This window comes from Coregonus lavaretus, assembly GCF_964263955.1.
Source record: "Coregonus lavaretus genome assembly, chromosome: 20".
In the NCBI taxonomy this organism is placed as follows: Eukaryota; Metazoa; Chordata; class Actinopteri; order Salmoniformes; family Salmonidae; genus Coregonus; species Coregonus lavaretus.
This window is the reverse complement of record NC_140007.1, coordinates 31,782,827-31,801,005: the sequence shown is the minus strand read 5'-3', so window position 1 is coordinate 31,801,005 and position 18,179 is coordinate 31,782,827. Positions and strand designations below refer to the sequence as shown.

At 42.5% G+C, this 18,179-nt stretch overlaps 2 protein-coding genes across 2 annotated transcripts; both read left to right on the top strand.

Moving 5' to 3' along the window:
• Window positions 1–869: 869 nt before the first annotated feature.
• Window positions 870–1,739, top strand: LOC311147767 (protein LKAAEAR1-like; the record flags this gene model as incomplete). Its single annotated transcript, XM_084184540.1, has 3 exons — window positions 870–1,193; window positions 1,356–1,478; window positions 1,680–1,739. The coding sequence occupies 3 exons, from the start codon at window positions 870–872 to the stop codon at window positions 1,737–1,739; spliced, it is 507 nt and encodes a 168-aa protein (XP_084040666.1).
• Window positions 1,740–2,637: 898 nt separating this feature from the next.
• LOC311147752 (XK-related protein 7-like) lies at window positions 2,638–15,209 on the top strand (the record flags this gene model as incomplete). The annotated part of the gene is made up of 3 exons (XM_084184525.1): window positions 2,638–3,257; window positions 13,160–13,359; window positions 14,251–15,209. The coding sequence occupies 3 exons, from the start codon at window positions 2,638–2,640 to the stop codon at window positions 15,207–15,209; spliced, it is 1,779 nt and encodes a 592-aa protein (XP_084040651.1).
• Window positions 15,210–18,179: the final 2,970 nt, after the last annotated feature.

Here is an 18,179-nt window from a genome sequence, read left to right as displayed (position 1 = left end):
AATACTTATGTAAATTAGGTATTTCTGTATAGTTCTTTTTTTACATTTGCAAAAATTTCTAAAAACCTGTTTCACTTTGTCATTATGGGGTATTGTGCGTAGATTGATGAGGATTTATTTTTATTTAAATGGCATATTATTATTATTTCATCCATTTTAGAATAAGGCTTTAACATAACAAAATGTGGAAAAAGGGAAGGGGTCTGAATACTTTCCAAATGCACTGTCTAAGCTTCAGTAACAAAAAAACACCATGGTTGTAATTACACTTTAAACAAGTAGTTTGTAAATGTGTAGAATGTGTTTGTTCTGGGTCCACACTGGTAAGTTAACTTATGTAAATTAGACAGTCACAGAGGATTTTCTTCTTAATAACAGGTCAGGGCATAGCACTTTCCATTCATTGATGTAAGGCTTGATCACACCTGTAGTGACTACTTCTATCCGTCACGCGCATTATTGCTTATTCATTGTTCACTAGATATATCAATGTAATTAAACCCAACACAATGTTGAAAAACAGAATGCTTCCCAAATGCAATATGTCACGGTAACGTCTCTGTGGTGACGAGAGTAAACAGAACGAATCTCTAGGTCTACTATTTCACGGGAACATTCAACGATTGTTGGCATAGAATTAGAATGAGACAGTTCGTTCTATTTCCATGGAATCGGCCCTCAGCCTAACATTTATCAGCTTCCCGCGTTTCTGAAATACAGCGATGTTTGCAACGTTAGTGATTCGCTAACTGCTGTCCCCGATTGTCACAGTTCATCCTCCGTCTAATTCAGGCTCATTATTCAGGATTATTATACGTTCCTTTTAATTAACTTAAAATTATTTAAAAGCCAAAAGATTATCCTAGAAAATGACCGACGCAGCAGCCAAGCCCAAGAAGTTCGTCTGCAGGAATTGGAGAAATGCGACAGCAGCGGAGCTTCGTGAGATGTGCCCACAGCAAAAGGCCCGCTACTTGGCTTATGAGGAACCACCTAAGGAGGCTCAGGGTGTGATGGATGCAGCGCGGCAGAGGTTGTGTGCCAGGCTGACTAAGTGTAAAGGCAGACAGGCCACTGTGAATGCTGCGCAACAGTCAGAAAGAGCTAGGAGAGACACAATAATCGGTCAACTGAAGGCTGCAGAGGCGCGCAACAGGGTTCGCGTTATGAGGCTGCGTCACCAGAACATCAGGGTAAGACCATAAAAGTTGTATAGACTTTAATTTTTTTTCAATTTACAAGCCACCAACATATATCTCACTCCCATTGTATTTTTTGTTTTCTTTGCTACAGTGTCTGTTCCACTGATTACATTGCCTGTGAAAATACCTGCTTGTTTTATTATTCCTCTCAAGACCCAAGAGATCAGTCTGATGATCGCCTGTCAGCCCACTGCTCAGATGGCTCTAAGGCTGGAGCTTTTACTGCCACAAGAAGAGACAGGACTCAATGTTCGGGATCCTTTTGACAAACTCCAGGTTAGCAAAGACATATCTCAAGACAACGTTAACATGCTGAGCTAAAGCCTGACCTCATAATAACATGACTCTTCTGCAAGAACCAGGCAAGGTACTGTGGATGTGACTGTCAGAGTAAAAATATAACGAGTATGTGATTCATGGAAATTGCTAAAAATAAAACACTCACCCGTTCATTCCGTTCTTTCTGTATATTTTTAGAGGAAGAGGATTGAGCAGCTACTGGATAAAAGCTGTGGAACTCTGGAAAGAACGTGGTGAAGGGATGACAATCTGAGATGGACATGCTCTCTTAATAAAAAATACCCACACTGAGCCTGCCCAAGCTAATCAACTTCATTGTTCTGTCTTGCTTTGTCTCGTACATCCTCTCTGCAATTTTTATACAATAATCTTAGGCCTACTGATTAACTTTTTTTACAACTCTGCTTCACATTTCCACCAGTAAGTGTCAGTATAATTACAGACTGTCCCAGGATGCATAGGCGCCTGCTTTTTGATAGCCCTATGTGTCTGTCACATCATCATATTAAGACATTTATAAAGTACAGTATCTTTGTGGCACATGGATAATGTAGGCCTAAACTACACCGAGGAGGAACCAGCGTATTTATAGCAAATTACTCGTATGAAGCAAAGGACTGAATGTACTTGTAAATTGACTTAATATAATATATTTTATTTTAGCAGGAAATATATTACAATTCATATACATATCCCAGTCAAATTTGTATTTATTTTTCCCAAGGGAAAGGTTCAAATAAAAAAGAAAACACATACATTTACTACATATATACACACACAGCAAAAGCACAGCCTCCATATAATTCATTTCATAATAAATAATAATAATAATAATAATAATAATAAATTGACATTTTAACATCTGCTATGTGTTCTCAAAACGGCCATCTCAGCACTGTTCGGTTCAGCACTGATGGAACGTCCAACTGTTTCATCATGGCCCCCCTGCCAGTGCAAATGCAGTCTTAAATAAAACCGCACAATCATTAATCTTATGATGATCTAGCTTGCTAAAATTTCACTCTTCATTAGAGCTAAATCAATCAATTTTTTTGTCAGGATTTATGATGAAATATCGTTTTCGCTTTCTCACCTCCCTTCGCCTTCTATCCCTTCCTTCCTTTCTCCCCCACATATGCATGCATTCACACACATACGCGACCCCCTCCCCCCTTCCATAATTGTCTCATCTCCCTTACCCACTCTCTTCTCTACAACAAACATGGCCGCTAAATCTGATGGTGCACCCGTCTCGTTGCGAAATGACATCCTGCCCGAGTGCCTGCCCGGTTCAGATCAACGTTCGCCTCAGGGCCACCCTGCTAGGAAGCGCTACTCGCTCCACGACTGCAGTTGGACGCTATGTGCCCTTTTGGTGTTCTTCTCGGACGGGGCCTCAGACCTGTGGCTGGCAGCGGACTACTACCTCAGGCGGAACTACTGGTGGTTTGCATTGACACTGGTCTTCGTGATCGTTCCATCTGTGGTGGTTCAGGTGCTGAGTTTTAGGTGGTTCGCCTATGATTATTCGGATACCAACGACAGTAGCACAGCCGCTGCAGCAGTGGTCGCAGCATCGGGCGCGGAGAGCCATTTCACCACCAAGGACAGCGATCAACGGGGCGCTGGCCGCGATGCTGAGGTCGGGACATTGCCTACGACGGGCACTATGGGAAGAGCCCGGGGCTGCTGCAGAGCCTTTATGTGGCTCTTTCAATGCTTCATCCATATATTTCAGCTAGCACAGGTCTGGAGGTAAGATCACTCATGCTCTCTCATACACGGATACTGTACTGGCTTGAGCGTGTGTGTGGTTTTGTGTGTGTGTGTGTGTGTGTGTGTGTGTGTGTGTGACAGGATTCAGCTAAGATGGTGATCAAAGCATTCTAAAAGCCCTAGTAGCCCTACTAGACTACTATGTCTGGGTTTGTTATAACAGCTCAATCTTGACCTAATTGTTAAACGAATTTCCTAATTTAAGCCTTTTCCCTACAAAATTAAAGTCATCCAGAGAGAAGGCTACTGTATTCACAATGGGCCCGATTCCGACTTAGGAATTTACACCTTTCCTACACACTTCTCAGTAGTTGGTATTCAGATTTACACAAGAGATCCACATAGCACGTTGGGGGCGATGAAACAATGACCACGTTTACATGCACACCAATATCCCGTTAATATTAGGGATACTCAAATATTTGTTTTTTACTTGACACATATAAACATAATAATCTGTTTACAATAACCCGAAAAAGCTTGTATCCCAGTTATGAGAAACCCGGATAAGATGCCTGGGATATGCTGATCTTAGACGGGATACTGTGGCATGTACAGTCGTGGTCAAACGTTTTGAGAATGACACAAATACTAATTTTCACAAAGTCTGCTGCCTCAGTTTTGATGATGGCAATTTGCATATACTCCAGAATGTCATGAAGAGTGATCAGATGAATTGCAATTAATTGCAAAGTCCCTCTTTGCCATGAAAATGAACTTCATCCCAAAAAAACATTTCCACTGCATTTCAGCCCTGCCACAAAAGGACCAGCTGCCATCATGTCAGTGATTCTCTCGTTAACACAGGTGAGAGTGTTGACGAGGACAAGGCTGGAGATCACTCTGTCATGCTGATTGAGTTAGATTAACAGACTGGAAGCTTTAAAAGGAGGGTGGCTCTTGAAATCATTGTTCTTCCTCTGTTAACCATGGTTACCTGCAAGGAAACACGTGCCGTCATCATTGCTTTGCACAAAAAGGGCTTCACAGGCAAGGATATTGCTGCTAGTAAGATTGCACCTAAATCAACCATTTATCGGATCATCAAGAACTTCAAGGAGAGAGGTTCAATTGTTGTGAAGAAGGCGTCAGGGCGCCCAAGAAAGTCCAACAAGCGCCAAGACCTAAAGTTGATTCAGCTGTGGTATCGGGGCACCACCAGTGCAGAGCTTGCTCAGGAATGGCAGCAGGCAGGTGCGAGTGCATCTGCACGCACAGTGAGGCGAAGACTTTTGGAGGATGGCCTGGTGTCAAGAAGGGCAGCAAAGAAGCCTTCTCTCCAGGAAAAACATCAGGGACAGACTGATATTCTGCAAAAGGTACAGGGATTGAACTGCTGAGGACTGGGGTAAAGTCATTTTCTCTGATGAATCCCCTTTTCCGATTGTTTGGGCATCCGGAAAACACCTTGTCCGGAGAAGACAAGGTGAGCGCTACCATCAGTCCTGTGTCATGCCAACAGTAAAGCATACTGAGACCATTCATGTGTGGGGTTGCTTCTCAGCCAAGGGAGTGGGCTCACTCACAATTTTGCCTAAGAACACAGCCATGAATAAAGAATGGTACCAACACATCCTCCGAGAGCAACTTCTCTCCACCATCCAAGAACAGTTTGGTGACGACCAATGCCTTTTCCAGCATGATGGAGCACCTTGCCATAAGGCAAAAGTGATAACTAAGTAGCTCGGGGAACAAAACATCGAAATGTTGGGTCCATGGCCAGGAAACTCCCCAGACCTTAATCCCATTGAGAACTGACAAACTCCAAGCATTGATTATGCAAGAATGGGCTGCCATCAGTCAGGATGTGGCCCAGAAGTTAACTGACAGCATGCCAGGGCGGATTGCAGAGGTCTTGAAAAAAAAGGGTCAACACTGCAAATATTGACTCTTTGCATAAACTTAATGTAATTGTCAATAAAAGCCTTTGACACTTATGGAATGCTTGTAATTATACTTCAGTATACCATAGTAACATCTGACAAAAATATATCATAACACTGAAGCAGCGAACTTTGTGAAGACCAATACTTGTGTCATTTTCAAAACCTTTGACCACGACTGTAAACGTCTTATCCCCTTTACTGGTTTTCTTTGCGGTCTGCACAGGCTCTGTTTTGCATATCATTGGTGTTGTGTGATGTTTCCATCTGATTGTCAAACAAATCACTTCAAAAAGTAGGCTACCTGCACAGTTGCATCCACCATAATTCCAGAATAATGTATTTTGCTGATACTCCGTACTGGACCATATAGCATACTGGCTACTTTCACCCCTCATTTAGACAACTTTCTGCTTATCATTTCCCACATTTGATAGGCCATATGAGAATTTCCGACATTTGATAGGCCATATGAGAATTTCCGACATTTGGTAGGCCATTTGTTTGTCAACTATAGTTAGATACATGCAGCTTCTCTTCTGTCATAACATCTTGCCCCAGAAGACTAAATAAAGTAGTGCTCACCAGGATAATGTCTTACATTAATATAATTAATACATTAGTAATGTAATTAACACCAGTAAAGTTGTCCGTTTCGTTTAGGGACCTGGGAGAAAACGCACTAACTCCAAAACAGTGGAAGGATTGGTCCTGTGCAAAATGTCATCAGTTTGAGTGGTTGTAAGGAAATGAAAAAGCTCTGAAAACGATGAAACATGTTCCCTGATAAGACTTCAGTTTGTCTTGGGTGCATATTTATGTGGTTGAAATAATGTCTGCTTGCATAACAGTGTCAAAGATAACACATTACACTTGTTTTTGCATTTTCTCAAGAGATGCTGAAAGAAAGAAATAATATTTCTCCACTCCTGTTCCCAAGACAAAATTAACATTTGTTGTATCATTTGACTGCAAGAAATGCATAATTCTGCAGGATTTAATATTATATTATGCTATATGTGAGAGGTTATAGGCCTACAGTTAGTGTCCATATTTCAGTTACTATTCCATTTAACCCATATTAACTTAAATGAGGAATATTCAGTTTATTCATTGATACAGGGATACTCCTGAGTGGGATATCAAAGGTAAACAGCTTATCCCGAATAAGACCTTAAGCGGGATATGAGCTACTATCTAGAATACTGTGCACATGTAAACGTGGTCAGTGGAAGCCCATTCATTTTCAATGAAGGATGCGAAATCGGCGGGGGACCATTGGGCGATGCAAGCATGGGCGAGAAATGTGAAACGGGCGGGACCAAAGTTGTGTCTCTGTACACATACAGAGGGAAGCCTGGCTTCCCTTGGCATCCATGAATACATGCCACTACATGTCCCAAATTATTGCACAACATTGGCCTAATATGATCCACTAATGCTAGCGACCCTCAGGAACTGTTTAAACGGATGTGACAGAGGAAAGAAAGGTAAATGGAATGGAATGATGCAAAATGTAAGCTACACATTAAAGAAAACTAACACCAAAGTGGCAGTTATAAATATATGCGGGTATTACTTCGCTTGGGTGTCAAAATGTAATCCATGCAAATTATCCATTTAAATGTTAACTAAATGTAATCGAAAATGTAATCTATGTAATCCCCAAAAGTAATTATTTATCATGAGAGGGCCATAAACAATAACTAGTAATGCTGCATACTCAAAGAAAGGTTGAAATCGCACCTTTCTGCTATAAAATAGTTATAAATTGCTGAGTTGTAGTCAATTTTGAGGACACAAGCTGAAGTACACAGTACAAATATTAAAAAAATATGAAATATTTTATACGATGTATTTCCTATTCAACAAAACTGTATGAATAAGGCTTGAAATGACTTAAATGCTTTCTAAATATAGCATAAGCAAATTCTAAAATGACTAACTATAAGATTTCACCTTCCTTATAACTGTAAAATACATATTTGTATGTTTAGTGTCAGATCAAATTTGCATATTTTCTAAAGGTCTCTCTTGATCAAAACGTCTGCCCCCATCCCTGTGAACATATCACAGAGCTCTAGGAACTCGCCTTTCATCTCATATTAATATTGTCCATCTTTGATAAACAGATTAATGGCTATAAATCGATCTCTTAAGGTGGTACCATGATGAAACCATTCTATCCTGCTGCGCTACGATGTAATGATTGCAGGCATGTGCTTTGTCAGTGGCTGTGATGTAGGGTTCAGCCAGGAGTTGATGGACAGTTGGAAGAGCGAATGAAATGGTAGGAGGGACATCCCAGCTTCAAGTGGTTTCAGATTTCACATCCTACGTCACACAGGCTCAGAAAAAATACTACTGTGTACGTGTGAACCAGGGCTATCACTCAATGCAAGCCATTTCGATATCCACTACGGTATCCACAGATCGATTTACAGTGGCTTGTTCACCCCCCTTGGAATTTTTCCTATTTTGTTGCCTTACAACCTGGAATTAAAATAGATTTTGGGGGGGTTTGTATCATTTGATTTACACAACATGCCTACCACTTTGAAGATGCAATAATGATAACTATTCCCCCCCCCCCCCAAAGTCAATACTTTGTAGAGCCACCTTTTGCAGCAATTACAGCTGCAAGTCTCTTGGGGTATGTCTCTATAAGCTTGGCACATCTAGCCACTGAGATTTTTGCCCATTCTTCAAGGCAGAACTGCTCCAGCTCCTTCAAGTTGGATGGGTTCTGCTGGTGTACAGCAATCTTTAAGTCATACCACATATTCTCAATTGGATTGAGGTCTGGGCTTTGACTAGGCCATTCCAATACATTTCAATGTTTCCCCTTAAACCACTCAAGTGTTGCTTTAGCAGTATGCTTAGGGTCATTGTCCTGCTGGAAGGTGAACCTCCGTCCCAGTCTCAAATCTCTGGAAGACTGAAACAGGTTTCCCTCAAGAATTTCCCTGTATTTAGTGCCCTCCATCATTCCTTCAATTCTGACCAGTTTCCCAGTCCCTGATGATGAAAAAACGTCCCACAGCATGATGCTGCCACCACCATGCTTCTCGGGGTGATGAGAGGTGTTGGGTTTGCGCCAGATATAGCGTTTTCCTTGATGGCCAAAAAGCTCAATTTTAGTCTCATCTGACCAGAGTACCTTCTTCCATATGTTTGGGGAGTCTCCCACATGCTTTTTGGCGAACACCAAAATCATTTTTTTCTTTAAGCAATGGCTTTTTTCTGGCCACTCTTCCGTAAAGCCCAGCTCTGTGGAGTGTACGGCTTAAAGTGGTCCTATGGACAGATACTCCAATCTCCGCTGTGGAGCTTTGCAGCTCCTTCAGGGTTATCTTTGGTCTCTCTGATTAATGCCCTCCTTGCCTGGTCCGTGAGTTTTGGTGGGCGGCCCTCTCTTGGCAGGTTTGTTGTGGTGCCATATTCTTTCCATTTTTAAATAATGGATTTAATGGTGCTCCGTGGGATGTTCAAAGTTTCGGATATTTTTTTATAACCCAACCCTGATCTGTACTTCTCCACAACTTTGTCCCTGACCTGTTTGGAGAGCTCCTTGGTCTTCATGGTGCCGCTTGCTTGGTGGTGCCCCTTGCTTAGTGGTGTTGCAGACTCTGGGGCCTTTCAGAACAGGTGTATATATACTGAGATCATGTGACAGATCATGTGACACTTAGATTGCACACAGGTGGACTTTATTTAACTAATTATGTGACTTCTGAAGGTAATTGGTTGCACCAGATCTTATTTAGGGGCTTCATAGCAAAGGGGGTGAATACATATGCACGCACCACTTTTCCGTTATTTATATTGTAGAAATTTTTGAAATAAGTTATTTTTTTCATTTCACTTCACCAATTTTGACTATTTTGTGTATGTACATTACATGAAATACAAATACAAATACATTTAAATTACAGGTTGTAATGCAACAAAATAGGAAAAACGCCAAGGGGGCTGAATACTTTTGCAAGGCACTGTTTAAGCAAAAAATAAAAATTAAAGGGACCTTACACCTAAGAGGTTTTAAGAGGGCACACAATTAAAATTCTGAATAATGGCACAGCTATTTATAGCTTATTTCACTGTGGAAATACATGTCATGTTGATATGATTTTCAGTTTGCTTCCATATGGCTGGTTTCACATTTCTCTCCAGGGATCATAAGGAAAAATAATCTAAAACAATTGCTATGTGTATTTACAATCCCTTTCTCCAAATCGATTACTAATTTACCTAACTCTTTATCAATAGCTCTTATCCATTTATAAATTATATTTCATGGAGAATGCTGTTATTTCTATCAGAAACAATTACAGTGGGGAAAAAAAGTATTTAGTCAGCCACCAATTGTGCAAGTTCTCCCACTTAAAAAGATGAGAGAGGCCTGTAATTTTCATCATAGGTACACGTCAACTATGACAGACAAAATGAGGAGAAAAAATCCAGAAAATCACATTGTAGGATTTTTAATGAATTTATTTGCAAATTATGGTGGAAAATAAGTATTTGGTCAATAACAAAAGTTTCTCAATACTTTGTTATATACCCTTTGTTGGCAATGACACAGGTCAAACGTTTTCTGTAAGTCTTCACAAGTTTTTCACACACTGTTGCTGGTATTTTGGCCCATTCCTCCATGCAGATCTCCTCTAGAGCAGTGATGTTTTGGGGCTGTCGCTGGGCAACACGGACTTTCAACTCCCTCCAAAGATTTTCTATGGGGTTGAGATCTGGAGACTGGCTAGGCCACTCCAGAACCTTGAAATGCTTCTTACGAAGCCACTCCTTCGTTGCCCGGGCGGTGTGTTTGGGATCATTGTCATGCTGAAAGACCCAGCCACGTTTCATCTTCAATGCCCTTGCTGATGGAAGGAGGTTTTCACTCAAAATCTCATGATACATGGCCCCATTCATTCTTTCCTTTACACGGATCAGTCATCCTGGTCCCTTTGCAGAAAAACAGCCCCAAAGCATGATGTTTCCACCCCCATGCTTCACAGTAGGTATGGTGTTCTTTGGATGCAACTCAGCATTCTTTGTCCTCCAAACACGACGAGTTGAGTTTTTAACAAAAAGTTATATTTTGGTTTCATCTGACCATATGACATTCTCCCAATCCTCTTCTGGATCATCCAAATGCACTCTAGCAAACTTCAGATGGGCCTGGACATGTACTGGCTTAAGCAGGGGGACACGTCTGACACTGCAGGATTTGAGTCCCTGGCGGCGTAGTGTGTTACTGATGGTAGGCTTTGTTACTTTGGTCCCAGCTCTCTGCAGGTCATTCACTAGGTCCCCCCGTGTGGTTCTGGGATTTTTGCTCACCGTTCTTGTGATCATTTTGACCCCACGGGGTGAGATCTTGCGTGGAGCCCCAGATCGAGGGAGATTATCAGTGGTCTTGTATGTCTTCCATTTCCTAATAATTGCTCCCACAGTTGATTTCTTCAAACCAAGCTGCTTACCTATTGCAGATTCAGTCTTCCCAGCCTGGTGCAGGTCTACAATTTTGTTCCTGGTGTCCTTTGACAGCTCTTTGGTCTTGGCCATAGTGGAGTTTGGAGTGTGACTGTTTGAGGTTGTGGACAGGTGTCTTTTATACTGATAAGTTCAAACAGGTGCCATTAATACAGGTAACGAGTGGAGGACAGAGGAGCCTCTTAAAGAAGAAGTTACAGGTCTGTGAGAGCCAGAAATCTTGCTTGTTTGTAGGTGACCAAATACTTATTTTCCACCATAATTTGCAAATAAATTCATAAAAAATCCTACAATGTGATTTTCTGGATTTTTCTTTCTCATTTTGTCTGTCATAGTTGACGTGTACCTATGATGAAAATTACAGGCCTCTCTCATCTTTTTAAGTGGGAGAACTTGCACAATTGGTGGCTGACTAAATACTTTTTTCCCCCACTGTAAGTAGATGCTTTTTCCACTTGGAACTGGTAGGTTCTCTGGACCTTATTCATGGTTTCCTCACACATAAATGTGGTGGAATTATTAGGGAATTAAATCAAGGTCAGAATACCATGTATCTGTAGACACACCTTCATTTATTCCATCTACACCCAAAACAAATAGCAGGTGAATAGCAAGGTCAGAATACCCATAGAGAGAAAAGTGCATAAAAAGATAATGAAGTTCCATTTACCCATGCTTAAATCGGGTCGGAATCGGGCCCATTTTAGTATCACTTTGATGTAAGGAGGGTAGGCTCCTCCCTCCTCACGAGCTTCTAGGTCAATAATCTTCTGGGGAAAATCGTCTACTCATCCACACCAATCGCCTTATGAACACAAAAATCCCTTTTGTCTTCCATCATTTGAGTGAGAAAGTGTCTGGGTCTTCTGGGAGATGGGTCTTTCCTATGCTATGTATTTCCTAACTATACCATGCATATCTCATGTGGAAAAGAGGCTAGACATGTTAGGAGAATGTAACAAATATATCTCAGTCTCATTGCATTTCACACAGATCTATTGTGGCTCTGTAGGTCACAGATACAGACGGAGTAGTCTTCAGAATCAGCCATAGTCTGTGATGATTGGTTTTGACAGGCTCTAGCTGCTGCCTGGTAGGAAGCTGCTGTAGTGGGAAGAGGGGTAAGCTAATTATATTGACAGCAGCCAGTGATATGGACCTCAAAGGCAAATCATTCATTCTCTGTTTCTTTCTATTCCCCACATCTCTCTCTCTCTCTCTCTCTCTCTCTCTCTCTCTCTCTCTCTCTCTCTCTCTCTCTCTCTCTCTCTCTCTCTCTCTCTCTCTCTCTCTCTCTCTCTCTCTCTCTCTCTCTCTCTCTCTCTCTCTCTCTCTCTCTCTCTCTCTCTCTCTCTCTCTCTCTCTCTCTCTCTCTCTCTCTCTCTCTCTCTCTCTCTCTCTCTCTCTCTCTCTCTCTCTCTCTCTCTCTCTCTCTCTCTCTCTCTCTCTCTCTCTCTCTCTCTCTCTCTCTCTCTCTCTCTCTCTCTGTGTTCCCCTGGGACAGAAAGTAGTTTACATAGTTAGGCAACTCTGAGGAGTCTATTGAAAGTCTCTGAGGCAAAGTGGAATTAGCGGTAAGGCCATTAAAGTTGTTGTGTGTGCTCTGCTCTGTGCGGCTTCTCTCGGACTGACATGTCTGTGCATTAAAGAGGATTACCATGTTTTACCCTCAGATGTTAACTCAGGAATGAGCTGTCACTGATGCACAGACAGACAGGTGCACTGGGATAGAGGCGAGGAGAGGCTAATGATGCTGTTCTGGACAGCAAAGTCCAGAAAAGGATGCTTTTGGATCACTTTGAATGAGCATCATCATCAGTGGGCAACTATAGCATGCATTCATGTGTGTACTGTGTGTATATGACATCCCTAGGCAGAGGAAACCAGAACAAAAAGTGTTATACTAACTCCTGGTTCACTGGGCTCATTGAGATACTGTAGTGTAGGGCTCTGTTCTGTCCCATGATCCCATCATCACTCTAGCCATCACCGAGACACATTTAGTTCCTGTTCCACCACCACAGAGAAACACTTCTCTTTCACACAATCAGTCGGAGGTAATAACATGACAAAAACAGTCACTGCATTTCACTACATTTAGAGAGGTCAAATGAGAAAGTATCATTTTATATTGTCAAAGCGATCACTTCTGTAGCCTGGAGAGGAAAGGGTGAAGTGACCAGACCCGATTCATGCTCAGTGGCACTCTACCAAGAGATGACACACCATTACCAGTTATTCTGTCTGGATGAAGTGACAGCTCCCAGGCTGTCTGGAGAGTTTGATGTTCAGTTGCTAGAATGAGGCTGGACTGAGGCTGCAATGAGCCATCTGTCTTGGGATGGTGCTGGCATGTGGATGAAACAGATTGATATGGAGCGTCTCTTGATAGCTGGGATTCTTCTCTCGCACAAATGATGACATCATTCTAATATCATACTCATGCCTTTCCCTCTCTGTCCCCATCACCCCACCTCCTTCTTCCCCTCTGATGTTCCACAGGTATGTCCATGCCCTGTACTTGGGGGTGCAGAGTCGCTGGCGTGGGGACCACGAGCGTCGTCACTTCTACTGGCGCATGATGTTTGAGAGCGCTGACATCAGCATGCTGCGTCTGCTGGAGTCCTTCCTGAAGAGCGCCCCCCAGCTGGTCCTGCAGCTAAGCATCATGGTCCAGGCCAGCCAGGTCCTCCCGCTGCAGGGTGAGTCACGGTCTGAACACAAATACTGACCTGAACCTTAATAATTACCAGTGACATCACCATCTCAAACTCCCCCATACAATCCACTGTGACAGCCTATCCTTCACATTGACACGTCCTTTACCTAACTAAATCACTCACTAGTGACATCACCATCTCAAACTACCCCATACAATCCACTGTGAAATCCTTCACATTGATGGCAGGCAGTCTAGCGGTTAAGAGCATTGGGCCAGTAACCGAAAGGTCGCTGGTTTGAATCCCTGAGCCGACTAGGTGACAAATCTGTTGATGTTCCCTTGAGCAAGGCACTTAACCCTAATTGCTCCTGGATCAGAGTGTCTGCTAAATGACTCAAATGTAAAAAAAAAATGGATATGTCCTTTACCTTATTAATCACTCACTAATGACATCCCCCATATAATGACTTTACAACTGCCAGATTTTCAATCCACGCAGTTAGTCACCATTGTTAATATAACAAAAAAATCCCTACACACAGAGAGGGGAAAAAGCTGACACACATTCCAGCATACATACGGTTCTCAAAAGCAGGGATGGGCAACTAGCGGACAAATTTAAACATTTTGCTTAGGGCCCCCAAAAGGTTAGGGCTGGCTCTGACTGCATGTGTGGGTATGGATGTGGGTACGCAGACCAGTGAGCCACTGCGGCCCCTAAGGAGGAGTTCATTTTTTTGTGGCCCCCACCCCCATCAAAGTTGCCCATCCCTGCCCTAAAGCATTCCTTAACCTACAATAGAGCCTTCTGCTTCACATAAGACTCAGCAGCGTTCTCGTGACAGTCAGCACATTTTACCCTGCTCAATCTTGATTATTCTCTCTCTCTCTCTCTCCCTCTCTGTCTCTTTCCCTCTTTCTCTCTCTCCAGGCCTCTCAGCATCTGCCTCTCTGGTGTCCCTATCCTGGATAATTGCCTCCTACCAGAAGGTTCTGAGGGACTCCCGGGACGATAAGCAGCCTATGTCCTACAAGGCCGTCAGTGTGCAAATCCTGTGGCACCTGTTTACTATCGGAGCCCGTACGATGGCCTTCGCCCTGTTCGCCTCCATGTTCCAGCTCTACTTCGGTATCTTCATCGTGGCCCATTGGTGCATCATGACATTCTGGATCATTCAAGGCGAAACAGACTTCTGCATGTCCAAATGGGAGGAGGTCATCTATAACATGATGGTCGGCATAGTGTATGTTTTCTGTTGGTTCAGCGTGAGGGAAGGGCGCACGCGCTGCCGTATGCTCATCTACAGTGTGGTTGTATTCATTGAGAATGTGGCACTCACCACATTCTGGTATGTGTACCGTGGCCCACATACCTCTGACTTCAATGCCCTGATCATGGTGTGCATGGTGGCCAGTAGCTACGCTCTGGGCACCTTCTTTATGTTTGTCTACTACTGCTTGCTCCACCCTGACGGTCCTATCTCAGGGTGGGGATGGGGGGTACCAGAGGAGGTAACAGTGGAGTCCTGCCTTTCCCCAGCTTCCTCTCTCCCTCCAGATGTAGTGGCCAGCCCCCCCAGGACCCTGCAGAGGACTAAAGGGGGAGACCGTGAGCAGATGGGAGGGGCTAATGCAGACGTGTTTCTGGTACGAACACTTAAAAGAGGAGCCAAGCCAACTCTCCCACCCCTCGCCCCTAGGACAGAGGGGCCAGTCATCCGTATAGACTTGCCCAGGAAGAAGTACCCTGCCTGGGATGCCCACTTCATCGACCGTCGGCTGCGCAAAACCATCCTGGTGCTCGAGGGTGCTGCTCCGGTCACACCAAGGATCCAGTACCGCTGTCTGGGCTCACCCACAGAGGTGATGGAGTATGAGACCACGGTGTGAACTGCAGAGAGTGCTGTTACTCAACTGGCTGTCAGCCAGCCGGCAAAGCCCCACAGTGGCACACAGCTGACTAACTCTCTCTGAGGGTCAGTTCTGCTCTAGTCCCGCTCTGTCACCCCTCTGTGCTGTAAAGCATCAAGAATACACTGGCAGGGAGAGGGGGAGTGTGTGCAAAGGTTTTCACATCAAATGTCTGGGATAGAAAGACACAATGTCTGATGTGGCCTAAGTAGGTGACTAGGTGAGGTTTGTATTTTGGTGTCGTGTCAGTATCATTTCTCCGGTTAGGGGGATGGTACAGGGAGGGTTATGGGCCAGGGGTCAGAGATCAGAGGTTAGGGATCAGTGAGAGTGCAGAGGGACACAGAAAGAGGTGCTGGATAGTAGTCAATCAGAGGGAAACCATCCTCAATGGTGCTCCAAAATAATGTCCTCTCAAGCAAAGGCAAATACCATCAGAGACAATACCTAAACATTTATGAATACCTATGACAATATTTCTGTTAATTTATTATGATAATACACCATAACAATAGATAAGTCACGTGGTTAATACATACCCATCTAATGGAGCTACTGGAACAGGACATTTTGACCTGAAGATGACAATGGAAGATCTTACTGCTGTGTGTCATTTGTCATAGCTATTTATGCATGTTTAAGTAATCACAAAGCCTTAATAAGTGGTCTAAAATCCATAGGACAATTTCTAAAGAGAGAGAAATTGAAAAAATGTATTGAGATGAATGTTCAATACACTATGACAATAAACATAAGGCTGGATACAGAATGTGCAGGATTGCAGTACCATGGATTGCTGTACTATGTCTAACTTGTCTGGACTCTGGATGCCCTGTAGAAAATAGTTTAGATATCTTTCAATCTTCATGATAATGATACAGTATGTGCTTCGTGTGTAACTAGGTGGTCATTGCTCCATAAAGAAATGTTCTATCTGTCTAACACTAAAAATTGAGTGTATCAACTTGAAATCCAGAAGAACAAGACAGAAACATTATGTGGCTGAGAAGTGGAAACAAGGTTGAAACTGGGAGCATTTGTATAGGAGGTGTGTGCGTGCGCGTGTTCGTGCACATTTGTATGTGTATGTTGTACATTGAGGTTCATATGATATTGTGTTGTAGAAAGATGATGAAGCTTTAGTTCTTAAATGCTGTCTAGTTAACTCAATTATCCTGCTAGCACTGCGATGAATACAATATCTCCACACAGAACCATCAACACAGCCACAGAACTATGAAGCCACGGCTCCATGTTGGTGCTAACTGTTGAGTCTGTGTATAATACCACAGCTTACCTCATACAGTGTTCTGGTCTGGATTCATCCATAAAACCATACTTGTCTGTCTGGGCTGTACCTCAAATACACATACCAGAATGAAAGCCTTAAACTGGTCATGCCAGACTGTTGCTTGCAGAAAAAAAGAACAACGTTTTTCATTATGTTGTTATTGGGAAATAAAGAGCAATGTGTTTACCTTCTCCATGACCAATTCATTCTTTCAGTGTGTGATTTTCAGAAACCAAATGCAACCACAGTTATCCAAAATATAGCTAATTATCCAAAATAAAAATGTGGGAACTGGAAATCCAGATTTCAGGTCAGGTAAATACAGTTATCCAAATACAGTAGAATGGTTTAAATGTGAAGCAGACAATCAGATAGAGGGACAGCGAGGGGGAGAGAGAGGGAGAGACAGACAGATCTAATTATTCTACTAAAGTGACAGATTATTCTGATTAGATTGCCCAGTGGTAAGCAGCTAAATCCTGTCTCATGTAGAAGTAGATCAGTGGATTATGAAACACTACCCCGCTGGCTGCTGGCACCTGAGCCCAGGCAGAGGTCATTGGGTCAGGTGGGGCTTTCTCCACAAAATTATTTAAATGTTTACCATCATAATTTTCAACAGAAAGTGGTTCACTTCCCAGCCACTCCCATATCATTTACACTCCCATCTGTATTAATTTGGACAGTGAAGCAAAAATACATGTACATTTGGCTCTATAATCCAGCATTTTGTATTTGAGATAACAGGTTTCATATGAAGCGACAGTACAGAATGTCACCTTTTATTTGAGGGTATTTTCATACATATCTGTTTTACTGTTTAGAAATGAAAGCACTTTATGTATCTAGTACCCCCACCAAAACGCTAACCTCTCACCATTACCAATAACAGGGGAGGTTAGCATTTCTCACTCATCATTATTCAGGATTAATTCATGAATATCCATAATCATGGTAGCATCCACATTAATGTAGAAGTGTTCAGAAACATCTTCTATTCTTATTTAAAATAAAAGTGACTCCAAAATTACACAATACATTATTTACCATTCAGTTCCTACTGGGCAAGACATTATCCGAAACACAACCAAAACAAACTGCAAATGCATCCAACAAGAGCTTGTAGAGTCACAAGCTTGATGTAGTCATTGCGTGCTAAGAATTTGGGACCAAATACTAAACTTTTGACTACTTTAATACACTAGAAGTTAATTTTTCCAAATAAAACTTATTCAAAATGGGGGGACTAGATACATAAAGTGATTTCTAAACGGTAAAACAGATATATATGAAACATTTGATCTCAAATCCAAAATAATAATAATATGCCATTTAGCAGACGCTTTTATCCAAAGCGACTTACAGTCATGCGTGCATACATTTTTTTTTTGTATATGGGTGGTCCCGGGGTTCGACCCCACTACCTTGGCGTTACAAGCGCCGTGCTCTACCAGCTGAGCTACAGAGGACCACAGTATAGGGACAAAATACTGGAGTATAGGGACAAATGTACAAATGTTAGCTTCGCTGTCCAAATAAATACGGAGGGGAGTGTAGGGGCACAATATTGAAAATCTGCAGCACAATGTCATTCAATATGAATCATCACCAACCTAAGTATAGTAGGCTATTATGAAACAGATCCCTATACTATAAAT